The sequence below is a fragment of the Salminus brasiliensis genome, chromosome 15, assembly GCF_030463535.1.
Source record: "Salminus brasiliensis chromosome 15, fSalBra1.hap2, whole genome shotgun sequence".
NCBI lineage: Eukaryota > Metazoa > Chordata > Actinopteri > Characiformes > Bryconidae > Salminus > Salminus brasiliensis.
The window spans coordinates 30,416,581-30,439,318 of record NC_132892.1 but is presented as its reverse complement, the minus strand read 5'-3'; the positions used below and the strand labels follow the sequence as shown (position 1 = coordinate 30,439,318).

Sequence of the window (22,738 nt, the reverse complement as noted above, 5' to 3'; positions counted from 1 at the left end):
TGGAGGGTTTGAGGAGAGTGTGGGATGCTGGCGTAAATAAACAGAAACAAAAAGGACTCGTTAGCTACATTAGCCTCATAGCTCCGGCACAAAACTGAAGAAGCGAACTTAAGATACTAAACATGAATTGGCCCGACTAAGTACTTGATGTAGAAGGGGAAAAAAATACATTTACAGTCGGGGAGTGTAATTTACTTTTACTAAACTGCAGTAAATACAAATCACGGTTTGAGCTCCACCTCATGGACAGCTGTACATGTGCATTTCTGGACAAGCTTAGAGCTCCAGAAGAAGCACCTGAAGGTAGAGAAGCATGTGGACGGAGGCGGTAGAGTAATTCTACAGGATTTTACACTATGGGTTACGCAGCGTTACACAGCAGTTCTGGAGAGAAGCTCTCCTGCAGGTCCAGCAAAGCTCAGCAGTATGCTTTCACACAAGTATGCACACATTTCTCATTAAAGGTTTTTTAAAATAATTTATTTTTAATTACTGAAGTTAAATATTCTCATAAAATAATGAAGGATAAACATCCAGCATCCTTTAGGGTTTCAAATAAAAACAATCAATTGCCTCTCCTTCTTTAAACAAATCAGCGCCCCCTGCTGTCTGAACTCACACTGAAAGGTGACGTAATGATTCAAAGGTGTACATCATTCCCACATTATTACAGATAATAATTACAGCTGAAGTAGAATAAACCTGTAAGACTGAAGTGAAAATGATGGACACATGTGAATCACATGCATTCAATACCTCTCCATATTACAGCACCATCTGTACATTCTGTACACACTGTACATTCTTATTGGCTGGTGCTGCTGCCGTTGCGATGCTCCTCCTCCAGGGCAGCGTTGGTCAGTCTGAGGTGTTCTTTGAGGGTGGTGGTCTCTCTCTCACTGAGCCCCTTTATCCCACTCAGCTCCACATATACAGCCTTATAGCGCTCACTCAGCTCCTGCTTTTCCTACACAGACACATTACAGAATTGCCAGAGGCATGAAGGGACAGGGTCAGTCAGTCACTTCAGTCTCTTGTCTGAATAAAAATGAGCGTTAACTGGTTTGCTGAAAAGTGTTCACTCAATCCAGTGTCAAAAATAAGAAGCATTTAACCTTTTTATACCCACATATTTTCCATCTATTTGCCAAAATGTGTCTATAATTCAGTCAGTAAAGTCCATGGTACCTCAGGCTTACTCTATGAGGGCATTCCTTTGTCATTCCTAAGATTTCAGTTCTTACTTACCTTAAACTTTATGTACATTACATTACTTACAAAAATTAATTCTACTAATTTTTCAAAATTTCCACATTATTAAACAGTGAAGATGTAAAAAAAAACAACAAAAAAAACCCATTCAGAGGGGTTTGGTGTAAAGAGGAATATATATAGAGATATACAGTGGGGCAAAAAAGTAGTTAGATTCACTCTTCCCAGCCTGGTGCAGGTCTACAATTTTCTTCCTGGTGTCCTTTGACAGCTCTTTGGTCTTGGCCATGGTTAAGTTTGGAGTGCGACTGTTTGAGGCTGTGGGCAGGTGTCTTTTACACAGATAACGAGGTCAAACAGGTGCCATTAATACAGGTAAGGAGTGGAGGACAGAAGAGCTTCTTAAAGAAGAAGCTACAGATCTGTGAGAGCCACAAACCCTGCTTGTTTGTGGGCGACCAAATACTTATTTTCCACCATAATTTCCAAAAAAATTATAAAAAAAAAAAATCATACGATGTGATTTCCTGGATTTTGTTTTGCATAGTTGAAGTGTACCTATGATGAATACTACAGACCTCTCTCATCTTTCTAAGTGGGAGAACTTGCACAATCAGTGGCTGACTACTTTTTTGCCCCACTGTATCAGAATAGTTTACAATGGTCATGAATGGATCAGACATCTGAAGCGTGTAATGCCTGTAGCACCTGTAATGGTTAGGAATCTGCTGCCTGACGCCTGAGACACTGTTTTGACCACAGATTTGAGAAGCTTTTAGCCTAAACCCTGTAGAGTGCTGTGAGGCAAAATAGTCAGTAAAGAAAACCTATATTATCATAGTTGCCACTACTTTACCCAACTAATCAACATTACTTATAAAAATCATATTAAAAACATGGTGGTGGGAGCTTCACTGGTTGGTTTGGGCAGTACATGGAGTGTCTATATTTGTGTTGTAGTCCTGGTGACCCCTGGTTCAATTCACCACCACTGTAAAGAAACCAGAATTGATAAGTTTCTCTATAGTGAACCAATCCCACCAATCCCACACTGAATTACTGATTACTTCTTAAGCACTGAATTATGAAGGAATTCTAAAGCACAACAGGAGCAGAAATGCCTTCAAAATAATTTTATAGCATTTTTTATGTAGTAAATTCTATAGCTGGCATCATTTAACTTTATATTTTGTCATTAAGTTAAAAGGGTATTTAGTGTAGATTTTAAATGAAGGAAGATGCTTTTATTTGTATTTAAAATACCCCTGTATTTCAGTCAGTGACTGCAAAAACTTCACTTAAGTGGAAATGGTGTACACATCTGATTCAAATCAAATCCAATCAACGCACCAAGTTTTTAATGTGTGATTAAAGGAATTTCCTCTTTAAAAGATGACAGATTGTCTGGTGTTACCTTAGTTATAGCCTGTATTTCATTCCTGAGACAGTTGATTTCCTTATGTAGACACTCAATCTCATTCTCCTTCACACGCAGTAGCATCTGCACACACACACAGGTGCTATATAAGCTGAAAAAAGCCTGTAATAGTTATTCTCTTAACATGTATGGCAAATTACACCAGCGTCCTAACTCAGTTTTACTAGTAAAACCTCAAACTCTCATTTCAGAGATTAGCTATGACATGTTTACTACTAATAGCCATTCTGACTTGTCACATTACCAGGACCACATATCCTTGATGTCATTGTAACTAGTCATATGCTACCATTGATTTACTCTCAATTCCACTCTCTCTTTTCTATCATTTTATTTTGTACTAGTAAAAACTTTAAATACAGATATTTACTATTACATTTTAACTATTACAAACTCCAGCCATCAATAAAATGATACCTAAGAAATCAATTTTTTACTAGTCAAAATTATAGTGGAGATATCTGGAATTATGATTTCTACTTGTAAAAGAGGTATTGTAGATATCCATAACTGGAGTTTTTACTGATAAAGAGAATTTATAGATAAGAGAGAGTGAAACTGAATGTAAACCAATGGTTAGTTGGAGTAGTTAAAATTACATTACAAGGATATGTGGTTCTGGTAATACGACTAGAATGTAGATCTAATATTATTAGTAAACATTTCATAGCTAATCTCTGAAACTGAGTTTTTACTGGTTTCAACTGCATTACAGAGATTCTGAGTTAGGACTTATATTGCTGGTGTGATTTTAGACTAAATGGCTCGCTATAAACATGTACACAATGAAAACTAGGAGAGGCAGCACTTATCCATCATTTACTGGGGTTGACCACTAGATGGCAGCGTGTCGTAAGAATACATTCAATCAGCATCCATATAGTGACTTCTGAGGGTGATGGTCCACTGTAAATAAGTCCCTGAGATGTCTTAGAAATGTGACAGAAGCCAAGGTTAGGGCTTGCTAAGTGTTAAGACTTTCCAAATCTCAATCATTACAAAATGTCTTTAAAATTCTCATTAAAATTTCTCATATTAATATATATATCTGATATATGCCACTACTTTCCTATTTATATATAGTATGGAATTTGAAATAGTCCCAAAGACCCAACAGCAATGTGAAAGACTAGTGGAGAGCCTGCCAAGACGTGAGAGCTGTGATTGGCCGTCAAGGTTATTTCACCTTAGTGATTTCTGAATGCTCTCAAAGTTCAGATATTAGTGCTGTGTTTAAACCTGATTAATAACTACTTTGCATTATAGTTATTATAATAATTTCTTTGCATTATTTGAGCAGATAATTTCTAAAAATAATAAATATAATATAAAATTTAAATATAAATAATAATAATAATAAAATATAAATAATTTCTGCAAATAAATACATTCTCTAAATAGCAAATATTTTTTATTTGGAATTTTGGGGAAATATTGTCCATGATTTATTAAATACAGTGCAAATGTTAATTTCCTTAAACACACTGCCTATAAAAAGTAAAACCAGAGAAACTGATCATGAGCTGTATATATATATATATATATATATATATATATATATATATATATATATATATATATATATATATATATATACATATACATACACACACACACACACACAGTGTACACCAACCATAACATTAAGCCATAACAGCCATAACATTAAAAATCCTATATTATAGTAATATTGTGAAGGTGCCACCAAAACAGCTCTGAGTGTGTGTCCTGCAGTATCTGGCACCATGACCATAGCAGCAAAAAGTTGTGAGGTGGGACCTCTGTAAGCATCAATAAGTCCTGGGTGCCCATGACCGGCTGTTCTTCCTTGTAGCAATTTTGGTAGGTACTGACCACTGCATACTGGGAACACCCCACGACCTGCCTAGACCTGCACAGTCGTCTAAACCATCACAGTTTGGTTCTTGTTAAAGTGGCTCAGACTCTCACGTTTGCTCATTTTTCCTGCTTGAACACCTTCAAAACTGACTGTTCACTCGCTGCCCCCTGACAGGAGCCACTGGAACCAGATCACCAGTGTTACTCACTTCACCTGCCAGTGGTTTTAATGTTATGGCTGTACGACTGTGCAACATGAAGGACATCTAGTGGTCATGCGCTGGTACTACATCACTGCATACTGTGGCAGAAATGAATGGTACAGTGCTGTTGAGGCTCCTGTTGACCTCTTACCTCCAGCTCTGAGGTGCTCTGCTCATAACTGCCAATGGAGACGACCCCTGACCTCTGACCTGTGATGAAGGATCGCATGAGGCTCATCTCTTCGGTCAGACGCGCCTGCAGCTGCTGTTTGGACACAAAGAGGAAACAACATCAAAACTGACAGACAGTAGCATGTCTGATAAGAGCTGCTCTTTTCACACTGGCCTGAGATCAGCTTGCTGTTTCTTTCAGTGTTAGGCCTGAGGTTGACTGACTCGGTTCTAGGTCAGTGCAAAAGGGCCTGAACTGAGCTGACGGTTTAACAATGAAACAGGATGTTGTGGTTGTGCTGACAGAGCTTAACTGTGCTATAAAGAAGGACTACTCACGACATCTGACTTTTTTATATTTTTGAGGCGACGCTGGTCAAACGTTTTCAGACACTGAGTGAGATCAGCTGCTTTACCGTGCTCCCATTACTCACACAGGCAGTTAGATGCTCATACACAGCTTGTTTAATCTCTATAGAAAAGCACTGCTAACAAAAACTGCCATCAGGTAGATAGAAGCTCAGTGGAGCTGACCTCTACAGACATCTGGAGCCAGAGACAGTTCCTCTGGGAATCAGTACTTCATGGCCAAATGCCATCAAATCCTCACAGCATGTTCCAAAATGTAGTGTAAATCCTTTGCAGAAAGCTAGAGGCTGTTACTGCAGCAAAGGAAAAACAATCTCCCTGTTATTACCCTTGATTTCAAAAACAACTCTGGAAGAGCAGGTGTCCACAAACCTTTGGACACAGTGTATCTGTGTTTTTTTACTGCATTTAGAACTATACAGAAATAATTTAAACATTCCATCCATTTAGTTTACATATCAATATCTGTATGTTAAAAAAAAAAGTTTGTGGACGCCCCTCCTAATGAATGCATGTGTATATCATGTAAAATACACATATATGTATGAGGTGCAACATATGCAACATCTTTTACCCATTTCATCCCCAGTTTAGACCGGCAATCCCCCCCCCCCCCAAACACTTAGACAGTTGCACCACTCCGGAGCCCAACTACATCTATAATCCACTGCTGTGTGAACAGCTTCTTCGGTTACATGTGTAGCAAAAGCCCTGTTCTCCCCTGTGTACCTGGTTCTCTTTCTGCAGCTGCTGCACCTCCCTCTCCTTTTCCTGGATCAGTGTGTGTTTGTGTCCTGCTGTGTGCTGCACCCGGCTCAGCTCCACACACCGCTGGGAGTAACGCTCAGAGAGACCGTCTAACTCCTGCTGCAGAAACTGAGACTCTGGCCTGAAAGCATGCACACACACACACACACATACATACACACACACACACACACGAACATTTATTAACTTTTTAGATAATTACGCAATGTGGACAAAAGTATTTGGACACCTGCTCATTTACTTTCTTCTGAATTGAAGGGTATTAACAAGAGTTACTCCTGCTTTTGTTGAAGTAATTGTCTCTACTGTCCAGAGAAGAAGAGATTTTACAAAAGTTTGGAGGAGGATTGTTGTGAGGATTTGATTGCATTTAAGAGCGACAAGAGCAGTATTAGTGAGGTCAGGATGTCGGATGGTCACCCTAACTCATCCCCAACTCCCCAACTCATCCCAAAAGTATTGGATGGAGCTCCATCAAGCATCATTCCAGAGAACACAGTTCCTCCACTGCTACACAGCTTCTCAATGCTGGGGGGCTTTATACCCCTCTAGCCCACGCCTGGCATTAGGCAACATGGTGCCAATAGGTTCATGTACTTTTTTTTATTCTACTGTATAACTGGCAGTAGTAACCTGTGTTTGAGGCTGTTTCAGCAATGGGTGCGACTTGAAGTAGCTGAATGCATTCAATAGAAGGGGTGTCCAAAAGTATTTGGACATGTAGTGTATTAGCTTGTGTGTAGAGTGTTAAATCAGGACACTTTAGAGGACAGCTTTTCAGTAAGGTATTAGTATGGTAGCCTTTCATAACACACACACACCCACACACCAGCCACACCCATTACAGCTTATTCATTGACTACGGACAGATGTGCTCTTCATTGAGTTCATTGATTTGCTGATGGTCTGAATGAAGCCATTGAAAATCAATTCTCTGCTCATGCAGAACAACTTCCAATGACAAACTGCCGGTTTTATCCCAGATCGGCATTCCACCCTCCTCCGACCCTCTGTTCACGTCATGCTCACTGTGTCCTTCTGACTGAATGTCCTTCATTCAACTCAGTGTGATGCTGTTGCAGTTCTTTATCCCTTACCATGTAGCCTATGGCCTGGTGTGATTTATGTGCACATGCACACGTCGTAAAAGCACTTTGAGCTTCAGCTACAGTGTAATCCAGTTAGAGACAGACAGAGAGAGAGAGAGAGAGAGAGAGAGAGAGAAAGAGAGAGAGACAGAGGCCCTTTGTACCATGAGCAAAAACTGTGTTTGTAACAGTGTTTATAATCCTCTGTGTTTATAATCCTCTCTCTGGCCAGCTGAAGCAGCCTGACCAACAGTTCTGCACTCCACACAGCTGTTAATGGAGACTCACCCTGTGTGTGTGTAGCTTCTACTTTCCAATCCAATCACCTTAGTGGACCCATGTGTTACACAGGACTCACAAATCAGCAGAAACAGCGTAATATACACTATTTTGACAAAAGTATTGGGACACCTTTTAACCAAAGGTATACACAGGTGTATAAAACCAAGCCCCTAGTCATGCAGCCTGCCTGTCTTCCACACATCAGTGAAAGAATGGGAAGTTCTGAAGAGCTCACTGAACTCCAGCGTGGTTCTGTACGTAATAGGAGACACCGCTGCACCACCAACAACAACAACAAGAAGTCAGCTGGTGAAATTTCCTCCCTCCTAGATCTTCCTCCATCAGCTGTGAGTGGTATTATTATTGAACAGTGGAAGCGTTTAGGAGCCACAGCAACTCGTAAAGCATACGTAAAGTTACAGAGCGGGGTCAGAGCCGAGTGCTGAGCTCAGAGCAGAGTGCAGAAAAGTCTCCAACTGACTCAGACCTGCTGCTGCTGGTAGAGCTTACAGCAAAGGGGGACCAGCTACATATTAATGTCTATGGGTTTAGAATGGAATGTCATGTCATGCCAAAAGTGCCTGTAGGTGTAATGTGTAGGTGTCATGTGAATAATTCAGGATACCCCACATTACATGAAGTGTGGCCCACAAGATTGACCTGCTGCCATGATGTGATTTTAGGATTTATGGAGGCTTCTTCACTCATCTTGAGCTCTGCTCTTGGGCTGATCTTACTAGGGGACGGTCTGATCTGGCCATGTTGGTCAGCTGTTCCACTTGTAAATGATTTAGTGGACAGTGGAACGTCTGATTTCTAACTGTTCAGAGATCTTTTTAAAGATCTTTCTGAGTGTTTCAGCCCAGAACGCTATTTAAAACAGGTACAATACAGGCCAGCCAATCAGAACAGAGCTTGTTTGTATATATCAGAATATCAGAAAGGTTTGATGTTAAGGGATGAGGAGAGATTGGAAAATGTTCATGTAGAAATCATTTAGGACTGTTTTATTTATTTATGTAGGACAACTACATAACTGTTCTTTGAGGAGAGGACCTTAGAGAGACATTTTAAATGGCTACATCGTGAATGAGGGAGCTCCGTCAGTGTATTCTGAAGTTTTAAAGGTTAAGTGAAAGGGCAGATGAACTTTATGTGTACAACTTGAGCTTGTTCACTCACAGTAGAAGTGTAGAGTTGGTGGGTTGTCCTCCTTTTACTCTCTCCAGGTCTTCCAGATGGGCCTTTCTCAGAGCCTCCATGGCTGAAAAGAACAAGAGATACAAATAAAGACGTGAAAGAGAGAGTGGGGGGCATTTTGGCCATTTTGACCAAATGTGAATCTGGCAGTTGTTCTTTACATTGTGTCATTGTCAATCAACTTTTATGATGATTGGACCAATAGAAATGCTCCAAAATGACTTGGAAAAAATCTTTTCCCATCAACTTCTATTGACAGTTAAGAAGATTTTTTCTCCTCCTATAAAGTTAGCGTTTTTAAACCGCTGAGCCACTTGAGCCTGAAAACGCCAACTTTACACAGATCTCTAAGACCCTGGTAGAGATGGACATTGAGAAGAAGTGGGAGGACTTTGAGAAGATCTCTTTCTGAGATATGAAATTGTTGTCTTTGTTGGCTCACAGGCTCCTGTAGTGACCAATGAGGTTCTCCAGACAGAGGTAATGAATCAAAACCTCAACAAAACTAGGGTTTTTATAAGATCTTAAAAAGAGAGCTTACGGGGGCTCTGAGTGGCACAGCAGTCGAAGGCCTGGGGGTCACAAGTTCGAATCCCGAGCCATGCCCAAGCTTTGGCATTGGCAGCCAGAGTCCTAGAGACAGCACAGTTGGCTGTGGGTCGGTAGGTGTCAGCCTTCACATGTATCAGAGGAGACCTCTGTTAAGTCCTTACCCCCCCCCCTAGTGTTGGGAGCATTGCTTGTGCTATGGAGAGCTATGAACAGGTGGGTTAACTGGCAGAACCAAATTGGGGGAAAAGGGGGAAAATATTGGGTGAAGGATGGACGCTGGTTTTTGAAAGACAGCGACGATATAGTGGTTTTGTATCTTCAGGCAGAATACGCAGGATCTTAGAGGAGCTTGAAGTACCCTGTTAAGCACAGTGTAATGAGATGGATGGCAGTATTCACCTTGTGCTGCGTTCTGCGCCTCCTCCTTTAGCTGCTGCTCTCTCTCTTTCTCCATCTCTGTTCTCTCTCTGTCATGCTCTCTCTCCATCTCCTGCAGTCTCTCTCTGTGCTCTCTCATGATCTGCTCCAGTCTGGAGGCGCAGGGGGCGTCCGGGCCGCAGGTGATGCCAGGTCTGGATTCGATTCGGCCTTTGCGCAGGTCCTCGATCTGCTGCCTCAGAGACAGGACCTGGTGGAAGACATGTTGTGGACACCTTGTCTAATGAATGCATTCAGCTACTTTAGGTTGCACCCATTGCTGACACAGATGTGCAAATGCAGACACACACACACACACAGCTTGTCTAGTCCCTGTAGAGAAGACGTACTGCCAATAGAATAGGACTCAGCATTGAGCTGTGGAACTAACTGTGTTCTCTGGAATGACGGATGGTGCTCTGTCCAATACTTTTCGGATAAGCTGGGGAGTTGGGGATGAGGTAGGGTGGTGATCATCCAACATCCTGACCTCACTAACTTCACTCTCGTCTCTGAATGTGATCAAATCCGCACAGCAATGGGGTATCAGTCAAATAAAGGAGCTCCTAATTGGATCTTGCTGTTCGGACAGCTCTGATGTCTGATGCCACGGTATAAAGCTCAAGCAATTAAGTGAACTCTACTGTTACTATTACTGTTACTACTCTACTCTACTATTGAAAAAAGGAACCGAAAATAACCTCTATATGACTTGTGCTTAAGGTTTTGCTGCTCTTCACACTTGGTATCTTTGTATCTTTTGCTTCACCAAGCCAAACCTACCAATTGTAAACAGCTCCTGGACCAATTAAGGCCAAACTTCTAGCAAAGGTGGACCCATCCAGCCCTTTTAGGTCACTTTTTAGGTAAGTTGTGAGCCTACTCTTTTAATTGGTTTGTCAAAAGTTTTCCTTTTTCTCCCAATCTGGTACTGCCAATTATCCCACCCTTTCATAGCTTGTCCTAGCACTAGCAATGCTCCCAACACAGGAGCAACAGGAGAGTAAGGACTTAACACATGACTCCTCCGAGGGAGCGGCAGGTCCCCAGCTCCACTGCACCAGCTAGCATAGCTTTTAAGAAAGATGAGGGGAGAGAGCGCCATCTAACCAGCGTGGCTAATTGTGCTCTCTTTGACTCCGGCTGCTGATGGCAAAGCGGCATGGCTCAGGATGGGAGCTTGGCAACCCCCAGGCCATAGTGAAAGTGTGTTAGACTGCTGTGCCACTCAGAGCCCCCATAAGCTCTCCCTTTAAGATCTCATTTAACCCCCTGCATTCGCTGTGAGGATTGGATTCATTACCTCTCTCTGAAGCACCTCATTGGTCGCTACAGGAGCCTGTGAGCCACCCGGAGAAAACAACTTCATATCTTCAAAAGGGATCTTCTCAAAGTCCTCCCACTTCTTCTCAATATCCGTCCCTACCAGGGTCTCAGAGATCTGTGGCATCATATGAGTCACAGAGGCCACCATACCCTTCTTCAGCTGCACTTTGTCCCATGGGCTCTCACCCTCGCTCTCCAAGATTGCTTCCTGGAACCACTTAGTCCTGTCCTCCAGACGCCTTTCCTGCTCTCTGTCTCGCCCTACACCTGCCTCCCGATGATTGGTTAGCGGCGATGACATCTCGTCTGGCTCATCCTGTATCGGGCTGGTGACCTCTGACCTTGAAGCGTGTTGGCCTAGAGAGTGTTCCTTATCGCTGCCACGGTTATCCAGGTGCCTGAAACAGAGCCAGAACATTAAAACCACATGCATAATACCGAGCAAGTCTCCCTAATGCGGCCAAAACAGCTCTGACCCGTAGAGACATGGACTTCACAAGACCTGTGGTATCTAGACACCTTCATATGTTAGCATCTGTCGTGAGGCGGGACCTCCATGAGCATCAGCGAGCCTTGGGTGCCCATGACCCTGTCTGCGGTTCACCACTGTCAGTTGTCCTTTCTTGGAGCTTGTTTTTGAGATGTCCTGATCGAGTCGTGCAGTCATCACAGTTTGGTTCTTGTCAAAGTCGTTTAGATTCTTACGCTTGCTCATTTCTCCTGCTTTTAACACATTTAACACCTTCAGGAACTGACTGTTCACTTGCTGACTAGTATGTGGATCCCACCTCTTGATAGGAGGCACTGGAACCAAATAATCATTGTTATCCACTTCAACTGTCTGTGGTTTTAATGTTATGGCTCATTTTGTGTATATAGAACCAGCAATACTGGTCTCTATATGCAGCAGATATAAGGGGGTTCTGTCACTGTTACAAGCCAAAGAACCTGATTATCTTTGGGACCATTTTTGCTATTAGTATGCAATACAACCGTTGGTTGTTATCTAGTTATGGGACTAAGGGACCAACGCATGGACCATTATGAGACATTAGGAGTTTGAGGGAGTTTAGGATGACTGTTCTACAATGTAGCATTGCCAACTGCTATGCTATTACTTTTAGGCTTTTCCCTATGTGACGTATTTCCCATGTGTCTGGATAACAGTCACACATCAGATAAGAGTCACACAGTCGGTGGTTGGTGGAGTGCCACAGTAACAGTAATAACACCAGTACCTGCCAGTGAGCTACCACACCATGCGGAAGACCAGGGTTCGATTTCTGATCTGGGTGACTATGCTGCTCTACACGAATAAGAGTCCTTGGGCAAGACTCCTAACACTACTCTGGCCCGCCTCTGTGATATGAGTAACCTTGTAAGATGCTCTGGATAAGAGCATCAGTTAAATACCCTAAATGTAAATGTAAGTCTATTAGAGACTACTGAACACCTCCACATGGTTTAAGGAGAGTGTCTGATTTAAGCATGCAGTCAGCACCATGCTAATTGATGAAGTATAAGCTTCCATAACTAGCTACATTAGCCTTGCAGCTCCAGTGCAAAACTAAAGATATAAACTTCAGACACCAAACATGACTTGGCTGATCAACTACACTTGGTTTAAGAGGGAAAACTGTACAATTGATGTTTTGGTTCTATACAGAGCCAGAAAGGGTCATTTTACTGTTACAGATCAAAGACCTGCTACTATTTAGTTGTTTGTTATCTAGTTTTGGATCTGAGGAACTAAAGGGTGGACCAAAATACCATGAGGGCTTGAAGGTGACCTTTATATTCAGGAAGAAGCTCCCTACCGTGTGATAGCAGGAGATTCAGTGAGTCTGATGCGTCTCTGCAGAACGTCGATCCAATTCCTCCTGATGCGTGAAGTCATGGCTGATAAGGTTACTTCTCCGTCTCGCGTCTGGACACCAAAAGGACATGGTCAGAACATGGCGGACGTGTTTCCAATTAAAAAAGTGAAATTAGAGCATTCTGTTGAATAACGATGAACTGAAAATTACATTCTACAGTATTTTCTAGTTCTCAGAAACTTAAGGCCCTCTCTGAGAACCTACACAGCTCTGGATGTTCCCCGCAGGTAAAAGTGAATTCTTACATGTATTTGAAGACCATAATTCTTATCAGCGTCAAACTCCACAACTGTCACACAGCGACGAACATCAATCTCTCCATCTGGCTCATTGCTCTGTTACATATAAAAAAACATGTAAATATGGTTATTTGTCTGCACACAACACAATACATCAAAGCAGGGTTATTGTCCAGGTGTAAAGATGAGTAAAACATGCAGATGCAACACACTGATATATACCAAATAAATAATACACAATTTATACACAATCATGTACACTATACGTACACTATACACACTCACACTATACAAACATACTATACACACACTACATACATACACTATACACATGGTATACACACACACACACACACAAACTTTACAGACACTACATACATACGCTATACACACGGTATACACACCCACACTATACAAACATACTATATACACAATACATACATACACTATACACACGGTATACACACCCACCTTACACACACACTCTATATGAACACTAAATACACACACTATACACACACACACACACACACACAGACACACACACACATGCACATATATACATTCCCTGTCCAAAAGTATCCAGACACCCCTTCTACTGTGTGCATTCAGCTGCTTTAAGGTGCTCCCATCACATAGACAATGATTCAACTGCTCTGGAGAGGCCCATGTTTTGAGCCAAACGCCATCATGCCCCCAGACATTTCCACATCCAGTCACCGGAACGAGTCTAACGAGGTAATTCATGTTATTTTCATCGAGGACTGTTGTGATGTACGATGGCATCTGGCCAGTAAGTACCATACCATCTGCCGGACAAAACTTCAGTGGTGCTCCTTTAGCTGTTGATGTTTCTGGTGATGATGGATGTGGCTTACCTCCTCGGCATCAGGGTCAGTGTAGTATTTCAGTCCAGAGGAGTCGAGCACAAACCAGAACTTCCTCCACTGTAGACAGAGAAGCAGAAAGAAAAGCATGTAGACAGTAAGTGGTCATATAGAGGTCATACATGTTAGCTGGAACTGGTCACTATATTTGCTATTCCTTTTCACTGCAAACAGGGAATTTGTGTGTGTGTGTGGGGGGGGGGGTCCGACCACAGTTCTCCCCAATCTAACCAGAGTAACCTTCGATTTAGCAGAGTCCCATGTGAATGAAAAGGACTGACCATGATAGACACTTGAAATTAAATGGGAATTACATCAAACCTTTTAGATCTAAAGCCAAGTGGAAGGTGGAGCATCCCAGCATTCTTAGGTATTTGGTGTTTCATATATTTTTCATATCTGATATATGATTATATATCAGATTTTATTATATTAACCATAGTAGTATTTTGTATTGCAGGTCAGTCTGTTTTTATTTCTATAATAAAAGGTGGACAATTGATGGTGGCCACCTGTCACATAATGTTTAAGTGGGCTTTTATTACTTTAAAAGTATAATTACAATTTAAGGCAAAGCAATATGACACAATGTAAGAATGATCAAAGCATCTGATTCTTTAAATTATTTGTAATTATTTTGTGTCCTGAACTTTTATATTTATCTGTTTACAGTGTAAAAAAAATCCATGTATGTTCTGATTGGTTTATTGGTCTTTTTTTTCAGATTTGTATTCAGCAAAGAAAATTAAAAAAAGAACACATCACTGCTGTCCAATGAAAATTGTATCTCCATTTTTTGTCTATCTTTAGTTTTTTTTTCCATGGTTTGAACCCTGTAGCTGCTTCTGTAGCCTATGTCAATAATTCAGGACAAATAGACCAAAAGAAATGCTCTACATTATTATTTTGCATTGGCTTCCATTTAAAGTTAAGGGCATTTTGCTTTCTCCTGCAAAGCCACCATTCTCGTTTTTCACTGGACAGCCCCGATATGGATTAAGGGACGAAAAATGTCCGATATGGAAATGAATGGGCTAACTGAGGTATCTCATACACATCAGTGTATTATTTCACATTCACTGTCAAAGAGTTTACAGCATCCTGAACTTACCTCTGCAGTGTCGTCCAATAGGAACATCCATCCCTTTTTAAAGTCCAGCAGGTCGAGCTTGAACAAAAGATAAACAAACACCTGTGAGAATGAGTCTAACAGTCTTACAAATGTTTAAACCCAAAAGTAAGAGATGAGAAGTGGCCGCCTGAGTCGGAATCCTAATCCCCTGCACGAGACATAAGAATGCATGCAGCCATTAAAGGAGCAAATTCCTACATTTTCCCTGTCCTTTATTAGTATTTGTCTTACTTATTTGTGTGGCTTTTTGTTCCAAAACAATCCTAAACCTTTCTTTCTCCCTTATAATTAAACAGGCTGTTTTAAAACGGTGCCTTAAAAGTTGTTTTATGTAAATCAGCTATGTTGTGATTGGCTAATTAGCACTTAAAACTGAAACACTCCTGAGAACCGCAGTATGAATGGGCGGGGCTGAATAGGTGGAGAAACAGTGAACTCAGGACGAAATGTTTGGAAGCTTATAAACAATATTTACTGATTACTTTAATATTATATAATTTAATTTAATAATATAGAAAAGGAAGGACATCCATTTTTCCATTATTATTTGCTGCTGATTGGAGCTTTCTGACCTCATTTGCTTAAAACAACTTAATTTCTTCATTTTTATCTGAGAACAGGTATTTTTCCCACAAGAAACTTTCATATGTTTATGAATGTTTACAGTATTTTTAATTTTAATGTTCACTGTTGCCATAGAGGATGTTGGATTATCACCACCCCACCTCATTCCCAACTCATCAACTCATCCCAAAAGTACTGGATGGAGCTCCACCATCCATCATTCCAGAGGAAACCACTCCACTGCTCCACAGCTCAATGCTGGGGGGCTTTATACCCCTCTAGCCCACGCCTGGCATTAGGCAGCAGCATGGTGCCAATAGGTTCATGATGTTTATCTACAGCAGAGAGTCCTATACTAAACCTTTCTTTCTCAATTAAATAAAAGGGCTATTTTTAAACTCTGCCTTTAAAAATGTTATATGTAAATCAGCTATGTTCTGATTGGCTGATTAGTACTTAAAACTGAAACACTCCCCAACAGAATGGGCGGGGCTGAATAGGTGGAGATATGGTGACATTGGAGAAACAGTGAACTCTAAAAGGGCAGTTATTGCATGATGAAATTATACGTATAAACAATATTAACTGACTACGTATTTATTTTAATATAGAAAAGAAAGGAAATTAATTTTCCCGTTATTTTTTTAAAACTTCTGATTGGAGCTTTCTGACCTCATTTGCATAAAACAACTTAATTTCTTAACTTTATCTGCTAGCAGATTTATTTTTACCCACAAAAGTCATATGTTTATTAAAAACTTTACTTAGTTGTTTAAAAAAGTATTACTTATTTTTTTACAGAATATTTACAGTATTTTCAATGTTTACGTTCACTGTTGCCATGGAGATGATTAGCTTTAGTTAAGCTAGCTAGGTTAAAATCAGAAATGCTTAATATTTTCAATATTTCCGCCTTAATTGTCTCTTTTTTCATTATATATACACGATTATCTGACGTTTTCGTCCTGTAAACGTTAGCTAACGTTCATCTTAAAAGCCTAAATAGGGCTAAAGGGTTTGCTAAGGCATACATTCGTGCTAGCTAGCTAGCTAACGTGAGTTTTTGGATATTATAATTTTAAATATTTCAAGTTTATGCCTGTTTTAAGCTAAAGTAGCACTTTTATTTCTATTATTATTTTTATTATCAGCTAATTAAGCTGCAAGGCTTAAATCCAAACAACGTTTAGCGGTCACGTTAATTGGAGCAAGACGCAGTGCGTTCAATTTATGCGGACAAAAGTATTGGGACACCCTCTCATTCATCGTTTCCTTTGAAACCAAGGCTATTAAAATGAGTTTGATGGAAGAAGGCTTTCTACTAGATTGTGGAGGAGCATTGCTGTGAGGATTTGATTGCATTCGGCGACAAGAGCAGCGTTAGTGGGGTCAGGATGTTGGATTATCACTACCCGACCACCTAAATCATCATCATCATCATCATCTTCATCATCTTCATCCTAAACCAACTCCCAACTCATCCCAAAAGTACTGGATGGGGGGGGGGGGTACTGCATACCCCTCTAGCCCACGCCTGGCATTAGGCAGCAGCATGCATGGTGCCTATACAAGGATTGTGTGTGTGTGTGTGTGTGTGTGTGAGCATCTGCACATCTGTCAGCCGAATGCATTCACTCTAAGGGGTGTCCACAAACATTTGGACACATAGTGTAGCTAGCATCAGACGCCCACTTTCTCTCTTTCATCACTATGCACTCGTAGCCTGCTCTCTATTAACAAAGCCCCTTATTATTATTATTATTATTATTATTATTTTTACAGCACATCAGGAACTCACCGTCATTGCAGGATGGAGTGAGGCCGGTTGACAGCATGAAAGAAGGAGGGGAGAAGTGGAGAGACAGTCAGACCGATTTCCGTAGAGGGTCTACAGTGCCAGGAAACTTTACACCAGAGCACCTTACACCCCCCTCCCTGCCTTCCCCTTAAGCTGCTCGCGCTCAGCAGCAACACAGGGGCGTTTCGCCTGGGCACCAAAGGCACCAAGGGCACCAAACCACCCCAGTCTGCTGATCATCAACGACTTTCTCAGACTGTTCCCTCTCTCTCTCTCTGCGGTCTGCCGGCTGGTCATGTGACCCTCAGTCAGTTTCCGTCTGGTAGCGTGAGTAAGAGTCATCACATTCAGAAAAGAGGAGGTCTGCACAATGAGGTATGGAAACCTGCTGTATCCACCACTGTATATAAGCTCTGAGTAGAGCCTGCTAACAGGAGGTCTGTGGTCCTTTCTGCAGGAGAAATACTGTACCTGCGCCTGCCTGCCTGCCTGCCTGCCTGCATGCATGCATGGGTACCTGTTCATGCTCCTGAGCTAGAAACTGGACACCAACTGGACCTTCCTAGTGTTTGTGTTGTTTTGTGTGTGTGTGTGTGTGTGTGTGTGCACAAGTGTGCGGTAAGTAGAGTAGCCTAAAACACTCTGAGGTATTGTTGATTTGGTGAAATTATTAAAGCACACAATTAAATAAAAAAAATAAAAGGTAAAGGTGGATGTATTTGTCACTTTACAGTGAAATGTGTCCTCTGCATTAAACCCATCTGTGGTAGTGAACACACACACACACACACACACACACACTAGTGAACTAGGGCCAGTGAGTACACACACGGGGAGCAGAGAGGGTAAAAGGCCTTGCTCAAGCTTGCCGAGCCCGGGAATCGAACCCACAACCCTGTTATCAATAGCCCTGCGCTCTAACCGCTGAGCCACCACTGCCCCAATAATAATAATAATAATAATAATAATAATAATAATAATAATAATAATAATAATAATAATAATAATAATAATAATAATAATAATAATGTCTTAAAGAAAAGGCCCACCCCGGAGCTCCACTTGTGATGTTTGTGTTTATGTACAGAATTCATTTCTACACGGTCATATTCCAACCTTTCTTAACTCATAGACTTAAACAGAGTTCAGAGGCCTTTAAAAAAACATTATTATATTAAAATATTGGCTGCAGAATCATGTGGAGCTGCCTGTGTAAAATCCTGTAGTATTACTCTACCGCCTCAGTCCACATGCTTCTCTACCTTGCTTTAGCTTGTCAACAAATGCATGTGTACGGCTGTCCATGAGGGGGCGCTCTAAGCGTGATGTGTTTTTCTACACTCCGCAACTGTAGGGGGAGCCCAGTAGCAAACACAGCAATTCTCGCATAATGCAACCTTAAGATTTATATATGTAAATGATCTCTGATCTGATTGGCTTTCCTCTGTTTTGCCTTGCTCAGTCCAGGCCAAAACACTTAACCCATTATTTCACTGTGAATGAGTCACTGATGAGCCATAACATTAGAACCACCAGCTTAATGTAGTGCAGATCCAAAACAGCTCTGACCCATCAAGGCATGGACTCCACAGGACCTCTGAAGGTTTTAGCAGCAGATCCTTTAAGTCCTGTAAGTTGTGAGGTGGGGCCTCCATGGATCGCATTAATGAGCCTTGGGTGACCATGATCTTTCCTCCGAACACTTTCGGTACCACTGCCTGATGTATTGGCAAAGCCGGCCCAAGGCATACTCGAATTACGCGGCTGCTTAGGGCCTTAATGCCATCAGGGGGCCCCCTTCTGTTGGCTGCTGCTACTGTTGGCCAAATACAGATAACGCTAATGATGGTGGTTACGTTGTAGCCTATGGAAGGATGACGCATGTGGTGCTGAGGTGGTGGTATTGGGGGGCCCCATATGAAAATCTGCTTAGGGCCCCATTAAGGCTTGGGCACGCCCTGTGTTTTGGAGATGCTCTGACCCAGTCAATCATGACCCATGATAGTGTGCACTATTAAAAAGCCTAGACATGCTACAAATGGTTCTCTGGGCAAAGCCATAGAAGAACTACTTTTGCTTCCTGGCATTAGGCAGTGTGCCATTGTGCCATTGTGCCATTGAGCCCTATTCTATTGGCAGTACTTTTCTACCGAGACTAGACAAGCTGTGTGTGTGCATTTACACATCTGTATCAGCATTGAGTGCAACTTAAAGTATGTAAAATAAGCTGAATGCCTTTATTAGAAGGAGTCTCCACATACTTTTGGACATATAGTGTATGTCTCTTTAACATCTTTAAGATAATGTTTTTTCTAGGGCGTCACTCAAAGAACCTTTTGATTTTGAGAGTATGTGTGCTCACCTGCATCTGAGGCTGGTCACATGGCTTTCTCTCATGTCTGTTAGAAGCTCTGTGCTCTTCTCTTGACCTCTGCATCCGTACACGTACACAAGACATAAAAAAGGCAAACGAGAAGAGAAGCACGTCTGACACAGCAATCCAGCACACGTTATTTACCTCTCAGACACACCGTGTCAGTGTAGCAAGCTGCAGGATCAGGGACTGGATTCAGAAAAGCTTTCTTAGAAATCTTAGGAAGTTAAATAAGTGCAATAATATCGCGTCCCACACAGCAATCGGGTTTCAGTCTGACTAACCGGAGACGTATTTGACTACCAAGTGTAAACACGTGGCTAAAATCTTATCAGGATCCAATCCAGATACTCGCCACATGAAGTGACCAGGTGTAATCGGGGTCATCTTTTTATTTTAATGAAAATATTAGACCCCCATTTACACCTGGTGACTTCATCAGTCTTGAGTGTCAGGATTATATCTAAATAAGGCCAAACCCCCTAAAACCGCAAGTGTAAACGACACACCCAAGACTCATTTACACCAAATACAAATCCCACCACTAAGACCACTTCAGGAGGGGGTCCGAGAAACATTCGAGCCACGTTACAGCAGTGGAAACACATCCGTCTCTCCAAGACCCGTTCAACAACCGAAACCCCTCCCAGTACAACCGTAACACCAGTAATAACCGACGCGCAATGAGCAGATTTGCATATTCCGTCCCACACAGCGATCGGATTTCAGTCTGATTACTCTCAGACGCATTTGACTACCCAGTGTAAACACATGTGGCTAAAATCTAGTAACCAATCTAGATACTAGTCACATGAAGTGACCAGGTGTAAACAGGGTGTATCGCTACTTTAAGAACGATCCCTCTAATAACACTTATAATCTTTAACCCTGGTAAAGACATCAGTTCTGAGCCTTTTAGAGGCTGACCTTCTGAACTTGGACCTTCTGAACTTGGACCTTCTGAATTCTTACAGTCTAAGACCAGTGTGAGGCTGTCATACGGTTAAGAAAATATTTACGAATTTTTGTTAAAAATACTTTTCAAGAATTTTGAACAATTTATCTGTTTTATATATTAATATATTTTTTTCTATGGAAGATGTATGAAGTACTCCTAAGAAGACTTAGGAGTCTTCCATCTTGGCAGGATCCAGTCTAGATACTAGTCACATGAAGTGACCAGGTGTAAACGGGGTGTATCGCTACTTTAAGAACGATCCCTCTAATAACACTTATAATCTTTAACCCTGGTAAAGACATCAGTTCTGAGCCTTTTAGAGGCTGACCTTCTGAACTTGGACCTTCTGAACTCGTACAGTCTAAGACCAGTGAGGTTGTCATACGGTTAAGAAAATATTTACTTTTAATTAAACTTTCAATTTAATTTTTGTTAAAAAGACTTTTTTCAAGAATTTTGAACAATTTATCTGTTATATTAATATATATTTTCTATGGAAGATGTATGAAGTACTCCTAAGAAGAATATTTAAGGTGTACCAGGCATGATGGCATCTCATATTAGACACTGGAGGTGCTGTTGTGAAAGCAAAATTTACACGTGAGGAACCTGTGTATGGCCTGAAACGGTGCTGTTGGTTTCCGACGACCCGTCCTTGTCATGTCGTCTCCTCTCCCTCTCTCTACGGTCTCTCCCTCTCTCTCTCACTCGCCCTCGTTCCTCCGGCTCCCCGTATTCGCTGCGGCCTTCTCTGCCATCCCCGTAGCTGAGACAGGGAGAATACGGTGTGAGGCGAGATTTATAAGGAAGAAGGAATTTTAGTGGGCAAGTTAGGTTGATCTATCCTACTCCCTCTCTGTCAGCATCGCAATCATGACCATCTGTCCAGACTGACACACTGATGAAGATGGTAGACAAATAGAATTGCTGTCCCCTCATATACACTCTTAAAAGTCAGGGTGTTGTAGAAAATGCCGTAGAAGAACTAGTTTTGGATGCATAATGAATTTAATTCTGTCTGTCTGTCTGTCTGTCTGTTCCAATATGTCCCTCTAACCTGTGCTGGTTGTCTCTCCGTGGACTTCGGCTTTGTGGCCTCCTCCTCACTACGACAGCCTCCTCTTCTTCTGGGTATAAATTCACCCTGGGAATGTCAGCTATCACCACATAGTCCTCTATCGTCATCTCCGGCACGGGCGGCTGGCTGGTAGACCTTGTGCTTTCTGACAGTATCAGTGCTTCCAGTCCTCGGCGTATAGTGCTTCTGCTTCTCTCCGTCGTGCCTGGTTGGTCAATTTCCGTCTTGGGCGACACCTGTTTTGGACTCTGTGTGGATGGGGAGATGTTTCGAGACGACTTGGGAGAGTCGGGGCTCAGGGGAGGATGGGGGGACCCCTGCCAGGAGCCTTGTGATTGATCTGTTCTTGATTGCCTGTCGGACATGGAAGATTTTGACGAGGTTCCTCCTTTGTCAGTTCTGTAACTGCTCTGCTTTTTGTGACCGTTCTTTTTGTGAGGGGGTGAAGTATCACGACTGTTGTGACCTGTGCTGTGGACAGTGTTACGACCACTGTTGTACCCACTTGCACGACTGCTGCCTTTTTGTGAAGACTGGCTCCTGTTGTCATAATCGCTGACTGGCGGTGAGAAGGCCCTGCTGTTGCAACCAGTGTTGCGTCCGCTTTTCCGACTACTACAGCCGCTGTTTCGGCTGCTGCGGCCGTTTTCGGAATAGCGAGCGTCCGAGCCCATGTTACATTTGGATCTTTTTGACCAACTCTTTCTTTCCTGTTGCGAATCATCGGACTCTGCCGAGCTAGCAATCGATTTCAGATTTCGATACAGCTTTTCAGAATCCAGGCTGTGTCCGTAGGAGCTCTGGGAAGGGCTTCGCTTGTGGGAGTGGCCTGATGATTCTGCATATTTGTTAGAGGCTGAACTTCGAGACGGGGAGTGTGCACGTGAGACGATCGAATCTCGTCTTCTCGATGGACTGCACTTCCCAGAAGCGTGTCTGGACGAGGCGTGGGACGTTGTTCCATGA

General features: G+C 42.0%; 1 protein-coding gene across 3 annotated transcripts; it reads right to left on the bottom strand.

Annotated features, from left to right (window-relative positions):
* Positions 1 to 542: 542 nt before the first annotated feature.
* On the bottom strand, positions 543 to 17,504 carry triobpa (TRIO and F-actin binding protein a). 3 transcript variants are annotated; one of them, XM_072657525.1, is made up of 12 exons: positions 17,363 to 17,504; positions 14,980 to 15,036; positions 13,860 to 13,928; positions 12,988 to 13,077; positions 12,683 to 12,792; positions 10,843 to 11,263; positions 9,522 to 9,750; positions 8,553 to 8,634; positions 5,962 to 6,121; positions 4,844 to 4,957; positions 2,627 to 2,713; positions 543 to 967 (listed from the first exon to the last, which is right to left on the bottom strand). In XM_072657525.1, the coding sequence occupies exons 1-12, from the start codon at positions 17,366 to 17,368 to the stop codon at positions 806 to 808; spliced, it is 1,587 nt and encodes a 528-aa protein (XP_072513626.1). In that variant the 5' UTR covers positions 17,369 to 17,504; the 3' UTR covers positions 543 to 805. The 3 variants fall into 3 exon arrangements, with proteins under 3 accessions (XP_072513626.1, XP_072513627.1, XP_072513629.1); XM_072657526.1 differs by having other exon boundaries at positions 4,844 to 4,954; XM_072657528.1 differs by lacking the exon at positions 2,627 to 2,713.
* Positions 17,505 to 22,738: the final 5,234 nt, after the last annotated feature.